At 45.0% G+C, this 18266-nt stretch overlaps 1 protein-coding gene across 1 annotated transcript in view; it reads left to right on the top strand.

Annotated features, from left to right (window-relative positions):
- Positions 1-18266, top strand: part of ZNF830 (zinc finger protein 830) — a 612967-nt gene that overhangs the window by 225503 nt on the left and 369198 nt on the right. The window contains exon 4 of the mRNA XM_069620545.1: positions 6659-6692. Coding sequence (XP_069476646.1) covers positions 6659-6692 — 34 coding nt within the window. The remainder of the gene's footprint in view (positions 1-6658; positions 6693-18266) is intronic.

The following is an 18266-nucleotide window of genomic DNA, read 5'->3' on the forward strand; positions in this document are numbered from 1 at the left end:
GAGAGGTCTCTCCACATCAACATTCTGGAGCTTCGAGCAGTGTTATGGGCGCTCAAGTCGTTCCTTCCGTCCCTCAAGGACAAAGTGGTGAGGATCTTAACCGACAACACCACCACGATGTTCTACATACGGAAGCGTGGAAGCACCAGATCCCCAGCCCTATCCAAGGAGGCCCAGGATCTGTGGCACTATGCCGTTGCCCAGGGGATGTTTCTGGTTCCCTTCCACTTGGCAGGAATAAAAAACACCATCGCCGACTCACTCGGCAGGGTGCTGCGCTCGTGCCACGAGTGGGACCTACGTCAGGACCAGGTGGATCGGCTCTTTCGACGATGGGGCAAACCCCGGATCGACCTTTTCCCGACGGCAACGAACTCCAAGTGCCAGAGGTTCGCCAGCAGGTTCCCGCAGCCGAGGAGCATGGGCGATGCTTTCTCGTTCCCTTGGGACGGCCTGTTTCTATACGCGTTCCCTCCGTTCCCGTTGCTGCTCCGTCTCATCAACCAGTTCAAGAAGTCCAGGTGCAGAATGATCCTCGTTGCACCGGCGTGGCCGAGGCAGATCTGGTTCCCAGACCTTCTGGACTTGTCAACGTCCCCACCAGTCAAGCTGCCGGCGGACGCGGATCTTCTCTCCAGAGAAGGACTCGCCATTCTTCATCACGACCCAGAGTCACTGAACTTGCAGGCCTGGCTCCTGCAGCACTAGAGTTTGGAGGGTACGATATCCCGGCCGACTGCAGAGAGGTTCTTGCAAAAGCCAGGGCACCCCCAACTCTCAAGTGCTACGGACATAAGTGGAAGAGGTTCTCTGTCTGGTGCTGTGCACAGAAGATTAACCCTCTACGGATTACGGCCCCTCAAGTACTGCCGTACCTACTGTCGCTGGCCAAAGCTGGACTGGCTCACGCCTCCATCAAAATGCATCTGGCTGCCTTCTCTCGATATACCAGGACTACGGGACGGGCGTCCTTGTGGTCTCATCGCCTGGTGAAGGAATTTATGAAGGGACTATTCCGATAGTTCCCGCCGGTGAAGGCTCCAGCCCCGGCGTGGGAGCTTAATGTGGTGTTGACCAGGCTCATGGGGGCCCCATTCGAGCCTATTCATTCGGCGCCTTTGAAGTTCCCGTCGTGGAAGACAGCGTTCCTCGTGGCCATCACCTCAGCACGACGAGTGGGAGAGATCCAGGCCCTATCTTGCAAGCCTCCATAGTTGACTTTTCACGACACAAGGGTGGTGCTGAGGATGCACCCCTCCTTCATGCCCAAGGTGCTGTCGGACTTCCACCTCAACAAGCCCTTGGTGTTATCAGTTTTCTTCCCGTCGCATTCGACGCCGGCCGAGAGGACTTTACACTTGCTGGATGTAGCTAGAGCGCTGAAGTTCTACGTGGACTGCACGAAGAGTTTGCGGAAGACGTCACAGCTGTTTGTGAACTTTGGGACTGTGAATCAAGGAAAGGCTCTCTCGAAGATTTCCATTTCCAGATGGCTCTCCAGCTGCATCATGCACTGTCACCGGTTGGCAAACCGACCGCTGCCCGGCCGTCCGAGAGCCCATTCGACCAGATCGATTGCTGCTACCACGGCGTTCCTGTCTGGTGTACCCCTGCTGGACATCTGCAGGGCTGCTACGTGGAGGTCGACGCACACCTTCACAAGATTCTACTGCATCGATCGGTGCTCCAGGGAGGAGTCCAGGGTCGGCCAAGTAGTGCTGCTTAACCTGTTCGCTTAAGGTGAGCCTGGTGAGAAGGTAAGAGATGCTTAATGTTGAGTTGTTGTATTGCTTAATGTTGAGCCTGTTGCCACCTCCCGTGGTTGTGCATGTGTGTACTGCTATGTATTATTTTATTCATGAGCATGTGAATCCATGCCAGACCCCATGCTGGAGAAGGAACAAGTTACTTACCTGTAACTGTTGTTCTCCAGTATGGGTCTGGCATGGATTCACATGCGAACCTTCCCGCCTACCCCTCTGCGGCTCTTCACTGGGTCATACTGCCACTTTATGTGCTAGCAAATCTGAGGATGGCTGCCAGAGGCGGGGCTTAGGAAGAGGGCAGTCATTGGCTGGGGGCAGTATGACCCAGAGATCAGTGATTGATTACTACTTAGAAAGACAGATCAGAAACGAAACTGATACTGATTTTTTTCTTTACCGAGGATTCCCAGCCTGACGGGGAATATACATGAGCATGTGAATCCATGCCAGACCCATGCTGGAGAACAACAGTTACAGGTAAGTAACTTGTTCCTTATGCCATGTCCGGGGTCTGACCACACTTTTATACATTTTTCACTATCTGTTCATTTTCCTGTGAAAATGAGGAACCTGCAAATGGCTATTCTGTCGCGTAATTTAAAACGCCTCACATTGAATAACATTGCGCCGTTCCTGGATAGTAATATCAGCTTCTCATTGGATACTCCTCTTCAAGCTATGTCTTCCTGCTTAGCACTTAATATGGCTAGCATCTCTAATATCTTAGCGCCGCTGAAGCCAAAGAAACAAAAGAATGTAGAAAATAAAAGTCAACCTTGGTTTACATCCAAGCTTATAAAACTTTGAACTCTTGAGGCTTTTTTTTCTTGGAAATCCTTACCAAGCCCAGCCCTCCTGAATTCCTATAAGATCCTAGTAAAGGATTATAAATAGGCTGTTCTGGAAGCCAAGCAGAACTTCCATAACATAAGAATAGCTAATGCTTCATTGGATGTTAAGGACATTTTTTTTGAATTTTAAAAGAACAGGAGGTAGTCCCCTCCCCCTTCAGCTGATCAACTTGAGACAAGGGACTCCACCTGGTGCCAGCGTATTCAAGATGGCATGCAAAATAAACTTAGACATAAGGGCAAAGATGCTGGAAAGAAAGAATGAGTTACCCTTAAAGGCTACTAGTTAGCATCAGATGTCTTCTGAGTAAGTTGACGGTTGCTCAATTTTATTTTCACCCAATCTCCGAGGAGAATTTACAAAAAGTAATTGAACAACTAAAATCAACCCGCTGTAAAGGGGATTTTTGCTCCGCCTTGATAAAAAAAAAAAACCTGTCCCTCGTCTCTCATAAAGGCAATTTGTATATTTATTAACACCTCCTTGTGCGAAGGTAAGGTTCCTGATGATTTGAACAAACCATGGTTACTCCCATTCTGAAAAAAGCTGGCCCCCAAGGGATAATCCTCAGAAATATCACCCAAAATTCAACATTCCGTTCTTATTAGAAATATTGGATAATGTGGCATATGGTCAGATCTTGGAACATCTAAATCTGTGCCCAATCTTAAATGTGCACCAATCGGGCTTCAGGCGGAGCTTTGGTACTGCGACTTCTCAAGCTAAAGTCAAAACTGCTGGATCGCCTAGATAAAGGTTCCCTTTCTCTGTTAATTTCGCTCGTCCAGTCAGCAGCGTTTGATTTGGTCGAACACTCCATACTACTATAATATTATCCAGACTATCCGAGGTGGCCAATTTTTCACCTCTGTCCTTCTTGTGGATTGCATCCTTTTTGGAGAACAGACATAGTAGAGTTTGCTCGGATACAGCAGAGGCCTCGTCCATCCTGGTTCTTTTTTTCGGGGTGCCACAGGGAGCCTACACGTCACCGTGCCTGTATAACATATTCATGGCCCCTTTCATCTGAGATTTAGAGGCTGAGGGGATCATGTTTTTCGAACTACGCGGACGACACACAATGTGTCGTCCCTCTTTCAGGCTGTCATTCTCGGGACCAAATTGAGCTAAACAGAGTATTTGATCTCATAGAGAACTGGATGCTTAACAATAATCTGGCTCTTAACAAGAGTAAAACTGAACTTATGATAGTGGGTAGCTCAGCCGCCCTTATAAAGCTGGATAGGAAATTTGGCTCCTTCAGGCTAGGGACGGATAATATTATTCCTCTACATAAACTTAAGATTCTGGGGGTGATCCTTGATCAGTCTGTGTCCACATGTAACTAGCGTTGTCTGCCTCAGCGTACTATGTTAAACTGCTTTATCATCTCAGGACCCTCATTACACAGGCAAGTGCTGAAACAATCGCCAGAGCCATCATAGGGGCTAAGATTGATTATTGAGGCAGTCTATTGGTCGGTCTCTATAAGCGAGATGTTCACAGGCTCCAGACCATTCAAAATAGGGCAGTAAGAGTAGTGTTGGGTCTGACCCGAAGAGATCATGTAACGGACGCTAGGCGCTCTCTTCATAGGCTGCCAATTGAAGCATGCGTCAAGTATAGGATACTAACCATAACATTCAAATGTAGGCTATGCTTAATGCCATTATACTTGCAGGATTCCATCATTGACAAAGTCAATGGCAGGGCGTTGAGGACCGAGTTTGCTGTTTTCTTCCTCGGAGTAGAACATCAAACGCCGAGAAGCGGGCATTGCAATTTGGTGGCCCCAAAGTTTTGGAATCAGTTACCGATTACACTAACGTGCCAAAGCTCTTTGTCGGTTTTTAAGAAAAAATTAAAAACGTTTCCGTTCTCATAACTTTAGATTGTCAACGTTAGCCCTGACTTTCTGTGAGATATATGTTCTTTGTTACTGTTTGTTTCACTTGCCCGCGCCTTTATGCCTCAGGGCCCATAGTGCGCATTACAAATCATGTATTGTTAATAATTTGATTTCCACCTCTGCCTATTACATTAGGCTCTTGTGTCAAGTGTGCCCTTTTTTGTCAGAGCAGAGTTGTTCTAGTGTTGGGAGAGTTATAGTGAGTGCTAAGCTTGATTATTGTGGCACGCTACTGTTAGGAATAGGCAAAGGAGAAATGGGTAACTTACAATGTATACAAAAGTGCAGAATGTGCAGTAATAGGCTTAGGTCAGAGAGAACATATGTGCCGAGCTCATAAAGGATTACACTTGCTCCCGGTGGAAGCAAGAGTCTTTTTCCAGAGTCTTGCATTTGCTAACCAATGTCTATTCGACACCGGTCCAGAGTATCTCTCAGAAAAGCTCTCTTGGCTTCCGAATCGAAGGCTTTTGAGATCGAATAACTCTGGCTGATTGTACCAAGAGCTAACTTATACATTGCCAATCCAAGGTGCTTTTCATCTCGTAAACAATGGAATGGGCTCCCCCCCCAACCCTCTCCTCACCCAACCTGCGGGGGTGAGAGTCACAAGCTCTTTTTAAAAGAGCTTTGAAGACTCACTTATTCTTTTAAGATGATCTCCTGTTTTCTTATGTGATTTTATTCTGCTCTTCTTGTCTCTTCTTTTCTAGTCCACCGGCATGATGCCTTTGGGCTTGCTCGCTCTCTGGCGCTATATTAGTATTAAATAGAAATAGCAGTGTGGTAACGACAGGGTAGAGAGCCTGCAGCTTAAGGACCTGCGCCCGGGAGAGTCCCAATTGTCTTTTTAATTTTTTTTCGCCTTTTTTAGAAGGGATATTTTCTTTTGTGTTTTTAAATAAAATCCCTGAAACACAATTTCCATGCCCCTTTCTGTCTTCTCCTCTGCACTCTCCCATGCCTGCGGTCAGAGTTGCATGTGGCTTAAGGGGGAAGGAGAAGTTGCTCCTTTGGGCCCTGTCGGCTCGCCTATATGTTCCCAAATGGCTCAGGGCACCTGTGGCGAAACCAGGAAATTCTCCCATGCCTGCCTAGCCTGTTGTGGGGCAGGCTTCTTTGACTGCTCCCCTTTAGCAGGATCAGCCTCGGTTGGTTTGTGAATAGGAGACCGCAAGGGAAATACCAAGCTTTGCGATTGATGCACATGGAAGGGCAACATTTTTAAACCGTAACCTTTTTTGAGTGAACTTTCACACGGATAAAACTGTGTCGAGTCAATGCCTGTACTGAAACCTGCATCTTGCCTCTGGTTAACCCAGGCTTAACCAGTCAACTAGTGGATCTCTCGAAGCTAGCAGTGATCAAATTAAATTAAAATTTATAAATGCAATCGATGTGCAGAAATCACTACGTTTGGTATTTCCTTGGGGTCTCCCATCCGCAAACCAACCAAGGCCGATCCTGCTTTGATTCACAGGCGATTAGTGGCATTCAGGGTGCTGGGATGAAACACTGATTGTGTTCCTCTTTACAGTCTGGATGTGCTAGACCCTGCCGCCCGTGAAGCTAAGCAGATTCATCCTTGGTTGGTTTGCAGATCGGAGACGTTGACATGAGAGACGTACACTGGCGTAAGCTTCAATTGATGCCAACTTGAGGGGGCGGTTCTTATGATTTACTGCCACGGGGTACTTTAACATAGGGTGATGGATCAACGGATAAGATTAGCACAAGATGGCGGTTTCCAACGTGTGAGTATGTGTAAATGTGACAAAATCTAAGGTAAGATGCATTGGATTTTTTTGATCGATCAATCGATTAAAATGCAAAGAAAATACATGCCCTATCCATTGGGACAATCAAATTCCTGAGCAAATATAGATGACAAGGGGAGATTGGCCGGCCAACCACAAACCTATGAATTTCTTGTGTGTTCCGAATCGTACAATGTTTACCTATCCATGTGTGCACAATAACATATATATTTTGAGCTTTCCACGTAGAATCATTTCTACTTCTTATTCCTCTTGCTATATAATTTAACATGCATCTATTCGTTATAAGAGAAAATATTGCATTCTAGCCACTGGTGTTTGCAAGTATGTTTAATTGTTATGTTATTTTGCAGTGTCAGGTAGCCCAGCACAGACTACTCCTTCCGAGTAAGTAGCTTTCAATGTATTATTTTTCTATTCTTGAACTATATAGAAGTTCGTTTCAAGAGGACTTAATGTATGTTTATTTTTAAATTTAGGTAAAAATATTGATTGGCACACAAGTTCTATTGCATTTCCTTGGTTTTAAGCTTTGCGCATATTGTCACATTTTTTCTGTATGCAACAATATACTTTATGTTCATTATCTTGATGTCACGTAAGTTTCCATACAACTTCAAAATAGTATATTGAATGCGGACTGCAAATGCACCATTTTTAGTTTGCCATTTTGTTGTGCCGCTTTAGCACCCCCTATAAGCCATGGAGTATAGGGAAAAATGGCATATGAGGGAGGACATTTGCCCACACATTGACTGGCCATAGCCATACTAATCCATATGGGCATTCCCACACAGCTCCTGCCCCTCCCCACCAATAACTCTTCCTCATTGGAACTCTGAGCTTGCTTTAATCACGCCTTCCTATCAACTTTGTACTCAAAGGGCCTGCCAGTGTTTTTTCAAAGCAGCCTCCTGAGAGCTAATTGGAGCTGTAAACGTGCTACTGGTGTAATGTCTTAACCAGGTGTTTCTTCAGTAATTCGATTTCTAAGCACCGTGCATGTCCTTCACTGAAGTTCTGTTAAAAACCAGCATTGGCAAAGCCAAGAGTTTTGGCTTGTGTGCAAGTATAAGGCATTTCTATTATATGCCCTGGTACTCAAACTATTTTGCACCTGCTACCATCAATGGCCAGTTAATACCATTACGGCAGTGTCTGGCAATACCAACACAAAAGCCCAAACTGTATGCGTTGCCAATGCCTGCTCTTTTTCCTTTCACTCTTTCTGGTGTATCCTCACAGGCCTGTCACTGTGCTGCACTGCTGGGATGATATTGAAGTTTTTTCTTGGAAGAGTGGAACAGGGAGCATGGCAAAATCAGCATTTTAGTATATTTTGAGTGGTTATTTTGTGACCTGCTACCTTTTTTGCCTTTCTGTGTATTTTTTTAATTCTGTTTGATAAACCATAATTTCACACTCTGATCGCCGCAAAAAAAGATGTAAAATAATTGGAGGTCCAACCTTTTCCTTAAAATGTCTTTTATATTGCTACGTAAAAGTGCATCTTATTGAGAAGTGACTTTTTTCATATTTTTTAAATGAGAGATTAAAAAGAAACAAAAGAACCCAACAACTAACCAAATGGCTTACAGTAATAAGAGGTGACTTAATTTTAGTGTAGCAACGCCATTGGAGACACGCTAAGTCGCAAGTTTTTTCTTAAAGAGGCATTGAAGAAAAATAAAGCCGGGCATTGGTAATGGCCATTTGCAAAATTAGTACTTGGGGTAAAAGAAGCATAGTGGACACAAGATACCACATTTCTGTATGTTCTGGTTGAAAATAGCCTACATTTTTGTGGGTAGTGCATAGGTTTAGGAAGTTGAACTCCATGTTTTTCCAAGCACCTGCTGTTTGAATGACTGCTTCAGTAAGTGTTCACAAACAAGGGATACAAGTGGCTGTTCCCTAAGGCCAGGCTGTGTTCTGGTTGAAACCGACACAAGAAAACAGTTGCTAAAAAAAATAAAGTTCAGGCGACATCTCCAGGTATCTGTAAGAAGATACTATTGGATACGGATGATCTTAAAATCGCATTTTAATCAAACTGTCCTCCCAAATAGGGCTTTGCGGTTCTACGCAGATAGATCTGCAGTTTATACAATACTTGCAGTGAAGCAGGAGTTGGCCTAACGTGGCACATCTTTTACAGGTGTGCCATGTGTGAAATAAGGGACTCTGTTGCTGGGTTCCTTATTTTTATTTTTTCTCCGTGTCCTTTTCACTAGCTGCTTGTTTGTTCCTTCGATGGATAATTTTGAATTATGTAACTGGGACGGATTATTGTCCGATAAGGGTGATGAAACTGGGAACATTGCCTATATTTTTTATCCAGAGGTTTATAGACTTACAATATGTATTATATAATGTCTATATTTAATTGGGGAAAGCCCTTTAGTCAAGAACCAAATGCAATTGTGTGTTTGCAAGATGTTTGGAAAAAGAAACAATACATCGAAAGTTTACCTATTTTGAGGGAGAGTCTTTTATGTCATGGAGTATATATCCGTAGAAGGAGCATACAAACATATTTTTTCATGTGATCATGAGTTCAGCATTGAGAGAGATTTGCTATTTATAGGGTTGGCAATGAAACTATAACTTGCCACAGCCTGGTACTATGCATGACATCACTTGTAATGTCATAGATTACATCACAATGGGCATTAGCAAACTAAATGATTGTCCATGTGATTTATAGTAGTGTGGCAAATTAACTTTATTAAATTATAATAATGTGGCATACTCTAAAGAGAGCCTTCATTTGGCAAATAGCGGCTGTTCCCCCATGTAGGTTAAAAATGAGCCTTCCCCACAGTGACTGTACTTTCAGCCTGTCATTATGAACCCTTGTATATCATAGCAGATGATTGCTGTCCCATCAGATGGAAGTGCTCTGAAAGAAACGGAGCAAAAAGGCTGGAAATTGGAATTCATTGCCCTTTGCTCTGTTAACCAGCACTTTGCCATATGTAATATCTATTATCCAGCCTCAAACCTTTGTAATCCCACATTTTATTAACTTCAACAGTACTATGACAGGCAATGATTGGTGCCAGTTAAGTGAGTGTACAAGCTGACATGCCTCCTATCTGATTCACCCACTATATACTGTTGATTACATGCCGGTAACTCTAATTAATTTCTGCTATTGAAAAAGCAGCCAAGAATTGGAGAATGCAGTTTTGAAAAGATAGCATCAGGCCGAAACTCATTTTGCCTGTGTTGGATTTTGTTATGGACATTGTGCTCAATGGGTCACAAGACAAATCAAAAAGCTTCTGGTTTTTATTATACAAATTGTGTTACAAAAACGTGCAATCTGGGCTAGCAACCTAGGTGGGATCCCAGTACACCTTTCTGTCAACCTTTGAGGGGCCTCTCAGCCCCCCCCCCCCCCCCGCCCAGCCCAGTGTCCCTACTACAACACATCTTAATACAGTGCTGATTTACTAGAGCTAGGGCTACCCCTACTGTCTTGATTATCCCTGTGGTAGGGATGGACTTCAGGCTTGTTCTTCTCTTAGTTGTGTAATCTTTGTCCTGGTACCCTGTTCCCCTAGATGAGCATCTCTTAACATTTTCATCAGTCACCTGTCTCCATCTTCTCGACCTCCATCTAAGCCTGTCTCTCTCCAGACTCTGTCTCCTGTCTTTGGCCGCAAGTTCCATCCTTATCTCTCCCCTTTCTCTGCACTTTTCCTCATAGTCTTCTCTGTCTCCCCCCTTCTCCTGTCTCCACATTCCAGTTGCCACCTGATCTCATTTGCTTTCCTCCAAATCTCCAGTTTGGCTTCCAAAGAGATGTTGAAATCCCTGGCTACTGTTATGGATTCATCCATTCAAATGGATTGTGTCCTCCCATGTATTCCTCAACTTATGATAAATCGTTATCTCCAGCTTTGCTGCTTCGGAAAAAAATGTTCTTGGCAGAGGGCGATATGCTCGAGGTTGCGGCGTCGACTGTCCCTCGGCGGGCTCCGTACTCTGTCGACGTCACTGATATAAATAGCTCGAGCCGCGCCCGTTGCTTCAGTTCCGTTTTTCCGATCGCTTCGCTATCGAGAACGGCGCACTTCAAGTTTTTCTGAGAGAGACAAATGTTGTCTTCTACACCTTCGACACCCAAGACTGGGTTTAAGAAGTGCTTCGATTGTGGATCTCAAATGTCGATTACGGATCCTCACCGAGTTTGTATCTGGTGCCTCGGTTCAAGTCATCGAACCGACGACTGTGGCCCCTGTCAGTCTATGATGGAGAAGGCTCTTCGTGAGAGGAGAGGTAAACTGTCGGTGGGGAGGGAAGCTTCTAAAGCTAAGGCTGTGTCCAAAAGACATAAAAAATCGACCGAGTCGTATCGCCGTAAACATTCCAAGAGATCTCGATCTCGTAGCAGGTCGAAACACTTGTCATCTTCCTTGCCTAAAAAACTGAAGAGGAGACATAGGTCTCCATCATCTTCTGAGTCATCGACCGAAGACATTTGATGTCCGACAAAATCGGATTCCCCCAGAAAATGCAAGGACTTTCTAAAATAGATGATGGAGGTATTTGAGAATGCGGCCCGAACCCCTCGAATAAACCTCAGAAGAGCCATACCCCTAAAGTCGCTCCATTGGAAGACCAAGGGAAGTTGAAAACTACTATGGTTAAAGCCAGTAGTGTCGAGGATACTCGACAAACTCGAGTAGACGCCAAGGTGACGAAGACTCTTCGAGAGTCCAGTACCTTTCCGGTGCCACGAAGATTCCACGACTTCTTCGACGCCATCGGTGTCGATCGCTTCGGCATCGAAGCCAAAAGCGTCTTCGACTCCTATATCGAAGTCATCAAAGATTCCCTCGACAACTTCGAAGGATGTTTCTATTCCTTCGACAAGTATTGTGGAGGAAGAGAGGAGATTTACTCCTTTACCCAGAACTGACTTTTTTAAGTCAGTGTCCTCAATTTATGAGGAATCTGCCTCAGAGGATGAGGGAATCTCTCCTTTTGGAGTTCAATATGGCACAAAGCAAGTTCCAGAGGAACTTATAGATCCAGAGTCTAAAATGAGAGACCTGAGGGGATACTTTGCATTCTGCCAGTGGCATTGACATGTCACCAGAATTAGAATTTGCCAGACCTGATCCTGCAGAACACGCAGACTCGGGGTACAGCAGTCTTATGACTAGAGTAATTGAATATATGGGTTGGGGTAACACTTCACCCGTTTTCGAACAGGATGATATGACAGATATAATTGTCAGAGGTCCTCAAAAAGATCCAGTTCTCCCTTTCCATAGGGCTCTTCAGAGGACAGTGCAAAAAAATTGGGAAAATCCGGAAAGTATTGCTGCTGCAAACAGTAATTTTCACAGGAAATATAGACCAGCTGGTTCTGATCCTGAATACTTAAACAGACCTCCGACTCCAGAAAGTCTAGTTGTTCAGGCAGCATCTACATCAAAACAAACAGCATATCCCACTATCCCTCTGGATGGAGAGGATAAAAAAATTGATGCTTGGACCCGCAAAGTTTTCCCTTCAGGCAGCATGGCCCTTAAATCAACCATTGTCATTTGTACCCTGGCCAGGTTCACCCATACCCTATGGGACTGTATTTCGGCGCGGCTGATCATATCCTGGAAGGTGAGGAAAGGGAAGGCTTCCTGAATATAGTCAAAGACGGGAAGGAGGCAATGGGGGAATGTCTCCAGTCTGGACTGCATACTGTTGATAGTATCAGCAGATCCATGGCTGCAAGCACGGTTCTACGCAGATTTGCGTGGTTGAGGAAGTCGGGGTTTGCACCAGATGTGCAGGCCAGACTTCTCAACATGCCCTTTGGTGGCTCGAGGCGGTTTGGCAGGAAGGCTGATGAAAGCCTAGAAAAACTCCAGACCTCAAAAGCGTCAGCTAAATCTTAGTGCCTCCATGCACCAGCCTCAGAAACCCTATTCCGGCTCATCTTCCTGGAGGGGTTGTTCTTTTCGATACTACTCCTCTTTTGGTAGAGGAAGAGGACAGGTGTTTCAAAGAGGCAAAATAAATGTCCCTCGTGGAGCACGAGGTAGAGGTGCGAAAACAGCCTCAGGAGCCGCATCTTTGCCCTCAGCCGCTCCTGCAGCCGTCTCCAAATCACTCTGAGACCTTATTAAACAAAACCCCAGTGGGAGGCAGGATCTCCCAGCATCTGAAGGAATGGCGGGGCATTACCTCAGATGCTTGGGCACTGGAAACAGTGGCTCAAGGTTACTGTCTCCCCTTCCAAAAAAGGCCTCAGATTCATCCACCGGGAGCCAACTCCGTCAAAATTCCAAACCCGCTCCTGTTGCAGGAAATTTTAACCCTGCTAGAGAAAGGTGCTATAGAACAGGTACGTGTAGCGGAGAGGAACAGGGGTTGGTACTCCCCATATTTTCTTATCCCAAAAAAGGACGGAGGATTGAGACCCATCTTGGATTTAAGAAACTTGAACAAGTTCCTCAGGAAGGACAAGTTCAAGATGGTGACCCTTTCTCAGATCCTCCAGGCTCTACAACTCCACGACTGGTTAGTATCATTGGACCTTCAGGATGCTTACTTTCATGTGCCAATCCATCCCAAGCACAGAGTACCTGAGGTTCGCGATTGGCAACTCTCATTATCAGTTTCGAGTTCTGCCATTTGGGTTGACCTCCGCCCGAGGGTTTTCACCAGGCTGATGGCGGTAGTGGCAGCGAGTCTCAGGAGAGGGGGGGATTCACGTCTACCCCTACCTGGAAGACTGGTTGATCAGAGCACGTTCTCCCGAACAAGCTCAGGAACATCTTTCGATCACCTGCCACTTCCTTCACAAATTGGGCTTCTACCTCAATTTCAAGAAGTTCCACATGATGCCATCCCAAAAGCTCCAGTTTATCGGAGCAGTCTTGGATACTTCCTCGGGAAAAGCCTCGCCTCCCGAGGTGAGAGCTCTCCATATTCTGCAGATGGTGACAAAGTTACAGAATGCCCAACATCTACCGCCCTTCGATTTTCTGAGGTTGCTTGGCCTCATGGCATCCTGTATTTTCCTAGTGCCAGAAGCCAGATTGAACATGAGATCCTTTCAATGGGCACTCAGAACTCTGTGGTCCCAGTTCTCAGGTAATATGTCGGATCTTCTGCAAGTCCCGAGCGCAGTTGCTCAGGATCTTATATGGTGGGCTTGCAACGACAATATCCTCAAAGGAGAATCTTTTTGGCAACCATGGCCGGAAATAACAGTAGTGACGGACGCCTCACTCATAGGTTGGGGAGCACACACCAACAATTTGACAATCAGCGGTCGCTGGTCTCCATCGGAGTCCAAACTACACATCAACCCATTAGAGCTGAGGTCAATCAGACTAGCGCTGAAGGCCTTTCTGCCCTCTGTGCAGGGAAAAAATGTTTTGATAATGACGGACAACACAGTGGCCATGTATTATCTCAACAAGAGAGGAGGTCTAGGGTCACTACCACTGTGCAGAGAGGCAATGCAGCTCTGGTTCTGGGCAATGCGAGAAGGAATCTCTCTATCGGCAATTCACCTAGCCAGAGAGCAGAACACGGCGGCAGACGCTCTGAGCAGGCAGAGCACAATCTCCCATGACTGGGAGGTAGCTCAGGAATTCCTTCTGGAGATCTTCACCTTTTGGGGAACCCCTCAAGTAGATCCGTTCGCCACCGCGATCAACCGGAAGTGTGCTCAGTACTGCTCAAGGGAATTTCCTCAAGTAATCAGGAGGTTGAGAAAGTTCAGGAAAACCATGATCCTAATTGCCCTGGACTGGGCCAGGAGGACGTGGTACCCGGACATGTCCATCTGCCCTCCAATACGTCTTCCGCAAAGAGAGGATCTTCTCTCGCAAGAGGAAGGTCGGGTTCTCCATCCAGAGGTCAAGACACTCAACCTTCACATATGGTTTCTGAGAGGTTGAGATGTAAGGATTGGGATCTTCCGGGTGACGTAATGGAGATCTTGCTTTCGGCCAGAAGGCCAGCAACAAAATCCCTGTACCGGTGTCGGTGGAATAAGTTCAGCAACTGGTGCAAGGATAAAGATGTGGACCCTTTACAATGTGGCACCCATGGTGCTTTCTTTTCTATTGCATCTAGCCAATCTGGGGCTCCAGATGCTGTTCTGTCCATTTTCAAGCGCACCTCAGAAGAGGTTTCATACTTCAAAATTCCATTAATAAAACAATTCCTAAAAGGACTTACTAATGTATACCCTCCAGTACCTTTTCATGTCCCAGCTTGGGATTTAAATTTGGTACTTAAGTTTCTGACTTGTATACCTTTTGAGCCTCTACACTCCTGTCCATTGAGACTTCTAACATTAAAGACTGTTCTTCTTGTGGCCTCATCAGCCCGCAGGGTTAGTGAACTTCAGGCTCTCTCATGCAAACCTCCATACACTATTTTTTATAAGGACAAGGTAGTTCTCAAAGTTAAACCTTCCTTTTTACCAAAAGTGGTTTCCGACTTCCATTTGTCACACAAAATAATATTACCAACTTTCTATCCTCCTCCTCATTTGGGCAAAGAAGAGGAGAGACTACATAGACTAGACCCCAAGAGGGCTCTTAGCTTCTATATTTCAAGGATGTCAAAGTTACGCCAAGATGACCAGCTTTTTGTGGGTTATACCGGTCATAAACTGGGTTTATCGGTGACAAAACAGACCATATCCTGCTGGATCATTTTAGCTATACTGGAATGCTACAAATTAGCGGCAAAAGACCCACCAGATGGGCTTCAAGCCCATTTTACAAGGGGAATGGCTACTTCTGCTGCTCTAAAGAGGGGAGTTCCTGCAGCAGACATTTGTTCAGCTGCAACTTGGAAATCAATGCATACTTTCATCAAGCATTACTGTTTAGATACTGCTTCCTCCAATGAGGGGCTATTTGCCAAGGCGGTACTTCACTCAGTCCATGAAAACAGTATTTAGTACTCCCACCTCCAAAATTGACACTGCTATGGGAGTCTATCATAAGATGAGGAATACGTGGGAGGACACAATCCATTCGAAGAACAAGTTATTTACCAACTGTAACGTTATTTCGACTGGATGTTCCTCTCACGTATTCCTCATCGACCCTCCCATCCTACCCCGCAGTACAGTTTACGTTTTCTTACACTTTCCTCTCACGAAGAGTGCATCAGTCATGAGGCACACCTGGGTGTTCCTCCTATAGTTTTATCGAAAAAACAGAACTGAAGCAACGGGCGCGGCTCGAGCTATTTATACCATCAGTGATGTCGACAGAGTACAGAGCCTGTGGAGGGACAGTCGACGCCGCAACCTCGAGCATAGCGCCCTCTGTCGAGAATTTTTTTTTCCGAAGCAGCGAAGCTGGAGATAATGATTTATCATAAGATGAGAAATACGTGGGAGGAACATCCAGTCGAAAGAACGTTACAGTTGGTAAGTAAGCTGTTCTTTTTAAGCTTTATATTTGGGTGATCATTTCTCCTAGTTTTTGAATAAGTTGTGCTGTCCTCATTTTTATTACAAGTCCTATCATACAAACACCACCTGTCTTTATTGTTCTATTTTTTAATAACCAGGTTTTCATCAATATTTGAACAATACATTTTGTGATCTATAGAGACCAGTCTTTTTTCCTTTACTGGCTGTATACTTTATTTGTAAAGCAGCAACAAAAAAACTAGACAGGACCCACACAAACACCAAATGTATTGGATGCATCAAATCAAAAGCTAAAAAGATCCAGGAAGCAAAGAAACAAATCGGTCACGTCTGAAAAGCAAGATAACTTTGATTCGTCTCAGAACAGGTGGAAGTGAATTCCACAACATTGGTGCCATGTGGTCAAAGGCAACTTTCCCAGCTTGCTCTAAACGATATCTGGGTTGGATCAATTGGCAAGTATTGTTCGAGCACGCTCTATGGACAGGCAGCCAATCAATTCTCTTATTGATGTAAGCTGGGGGTTACTCCATACATTCATTTATGGATAGTAGTAAGCAACCGGAACATAACCCTTGACTCCACTGGGAGCCAGTGAAGTTCACGGCACGCACTTGAAACATGTTTGTTGTGTGGAAGGTTATAGATAATGCGCACGGCCCGATTCTGAGTTGTCTGAAGCTTTGCAAGATTATCGAAGCTACTGCCCGCTAAGAGACTGCCACAGTAATCCATCTTCGAGCAGATGATTGCTCTGGCATTGATGGAGCAACTAGCTTTAAAATAAAAGGGCTGAATTTGTCATATTATCTTAAAATAATAGGCACAACTGGACAATATGCTATTGGCATATTCTAATGGAGGGCCCATAAGTCCCAGCCGTGAGCAGACCCAGCCGGCCAGGAAATCCCAGGCCCAGAGACGGAAGAGGAAAGGTATTTGACAAAGGCCTGTTTTATTCACCAATCTTAAAACCGAGGAACCAATTCAGCACACGTCTCAATGGCATTCTAACACCGTAATGGAGTACAATGGTTTAAAAAGCAAAAACACGTCACCTGTGATGTTATTGCGTTATCGTAGTAAAAACCTACTGGACGGTGGGCATTGGGTTAGTTGTATTACATATATATAGGATCTATACGAGCCACCACTCTAATAGTTTTTTACTCTATCTGATGGCTCTGCCTAAGATCACCTCTAAATTGATACTCGCAGTCATATGTTATCTGTTCGTTTCTTGATTGGGTTTTGCGTCTGTTGCAAATCAACCCCTTTCGAGAGCAATGATTGGTTGGCATTGACTTGGCTGACCTGATTATTTGGCAGGTCATAAGCACATGAGCAACAATTCATGGCAGGGGGATCGACATCCAGGTGCCGCTTTTCTCAATTATAGCACACCATCTCTGATTTCCTAGCTTCAGCTCTGAACTGGGTTCTATCTCGTATCTTTGATTCTGAGATTTTTAGGGGAATGTTGGTCTCGGGCTTCTCTGTCTAGAGTTGATGAATAGCCCTTGTTCTTCAACTCTGGGACACGTGTGAACCACCACATTTTTAATTACTGTTCTTGCCTTTTACCAAGATTTTAACCTAAGATGCTATTACTCTTTCTGTCCCCTAGAGACTTGTTCGACCTATCCTTCCCTCATCGTTGGCATCAATTAATGAGCACCTGGTCTTCTGACGCTGTTTGGTTGCTTTATTTAATCAGCGAGTAATGTATTACGCTTGAACTGTTTTATCTACTGCGCTCCTTTGTACCAGCCAAGACCTCCTTTTTCCATAATAACCTTGGCGTGTTGAGGCAACTACTGTCCAATTTGTTCATCTCTATTCCCTTTTAGCTAATTCAGCAGATTGCTTTTCCTGCAGCTTCAAGGCTTCTTCAAGCTCTCTCATTCATTTCAGCATGGCAGCGCCATCCGTTTTATCCAAAATGTCAGCAATACGTTTCTGCATTTATATGTATCCTTATGCATCTTGCACTACAGTGTGTGTGTATATATATATATATATATATATTTTCTAGTGTCTATTGTGCGTAATGTATGTTCTTAATGTATAGCCGAAAGTTGACCTATTGTTGATGTAGCTTCGTCATGAATGAATGTGTTTTGTGTCTTGTGAGTCGAGGTGTGTCATCAGTGGAATGAAGTCACTTGCTTCTGTCGTTTCTTGGCTACAGCAGGTTCATGTGTGCCAGATTTTGTAGGTGCTTCTCTTCTTCGATTGCTTCTGGGTAAGGCCGGTAGGGTCTCCTTAGTAAATAACGCCTTTAATGTCTGCTTTTATGGCGGTGGAGGGACGGGGGCAATCACCATGACGGATACTTTTACCATTGCTACAGTTTGGAGGCCCGGGAGGGGCCGATGCCCAGAAGGACCTATTCATCTGCCTCTCGACAATATGGCCTCCTAGAAAGATTGCAGTCTGTGACGAGAAAGAAATGAAACTCGGACACAAGTCAGCTATGATTGGGGGTGCAGCTAAACAGCCATTTTGTGAGGAAGCCTTTCTAAAAAGCTGAT

This window comes from Ambystoma mexicanum, chromosome 5q (genome assembly GCF_040938575.1).
Source record: "Ambystoma mexicanum isolate Mex_15411 chromosome 5q, UKY_AmexF1_1, whole genome shotgun sequence".
NCBI classification, from domain to species: Eukaryota; Metazoa; Chordata; class Amphibia; order Caudata; family Ambystomatidae; genus Ambystoma; species Ambystoma mexicanum.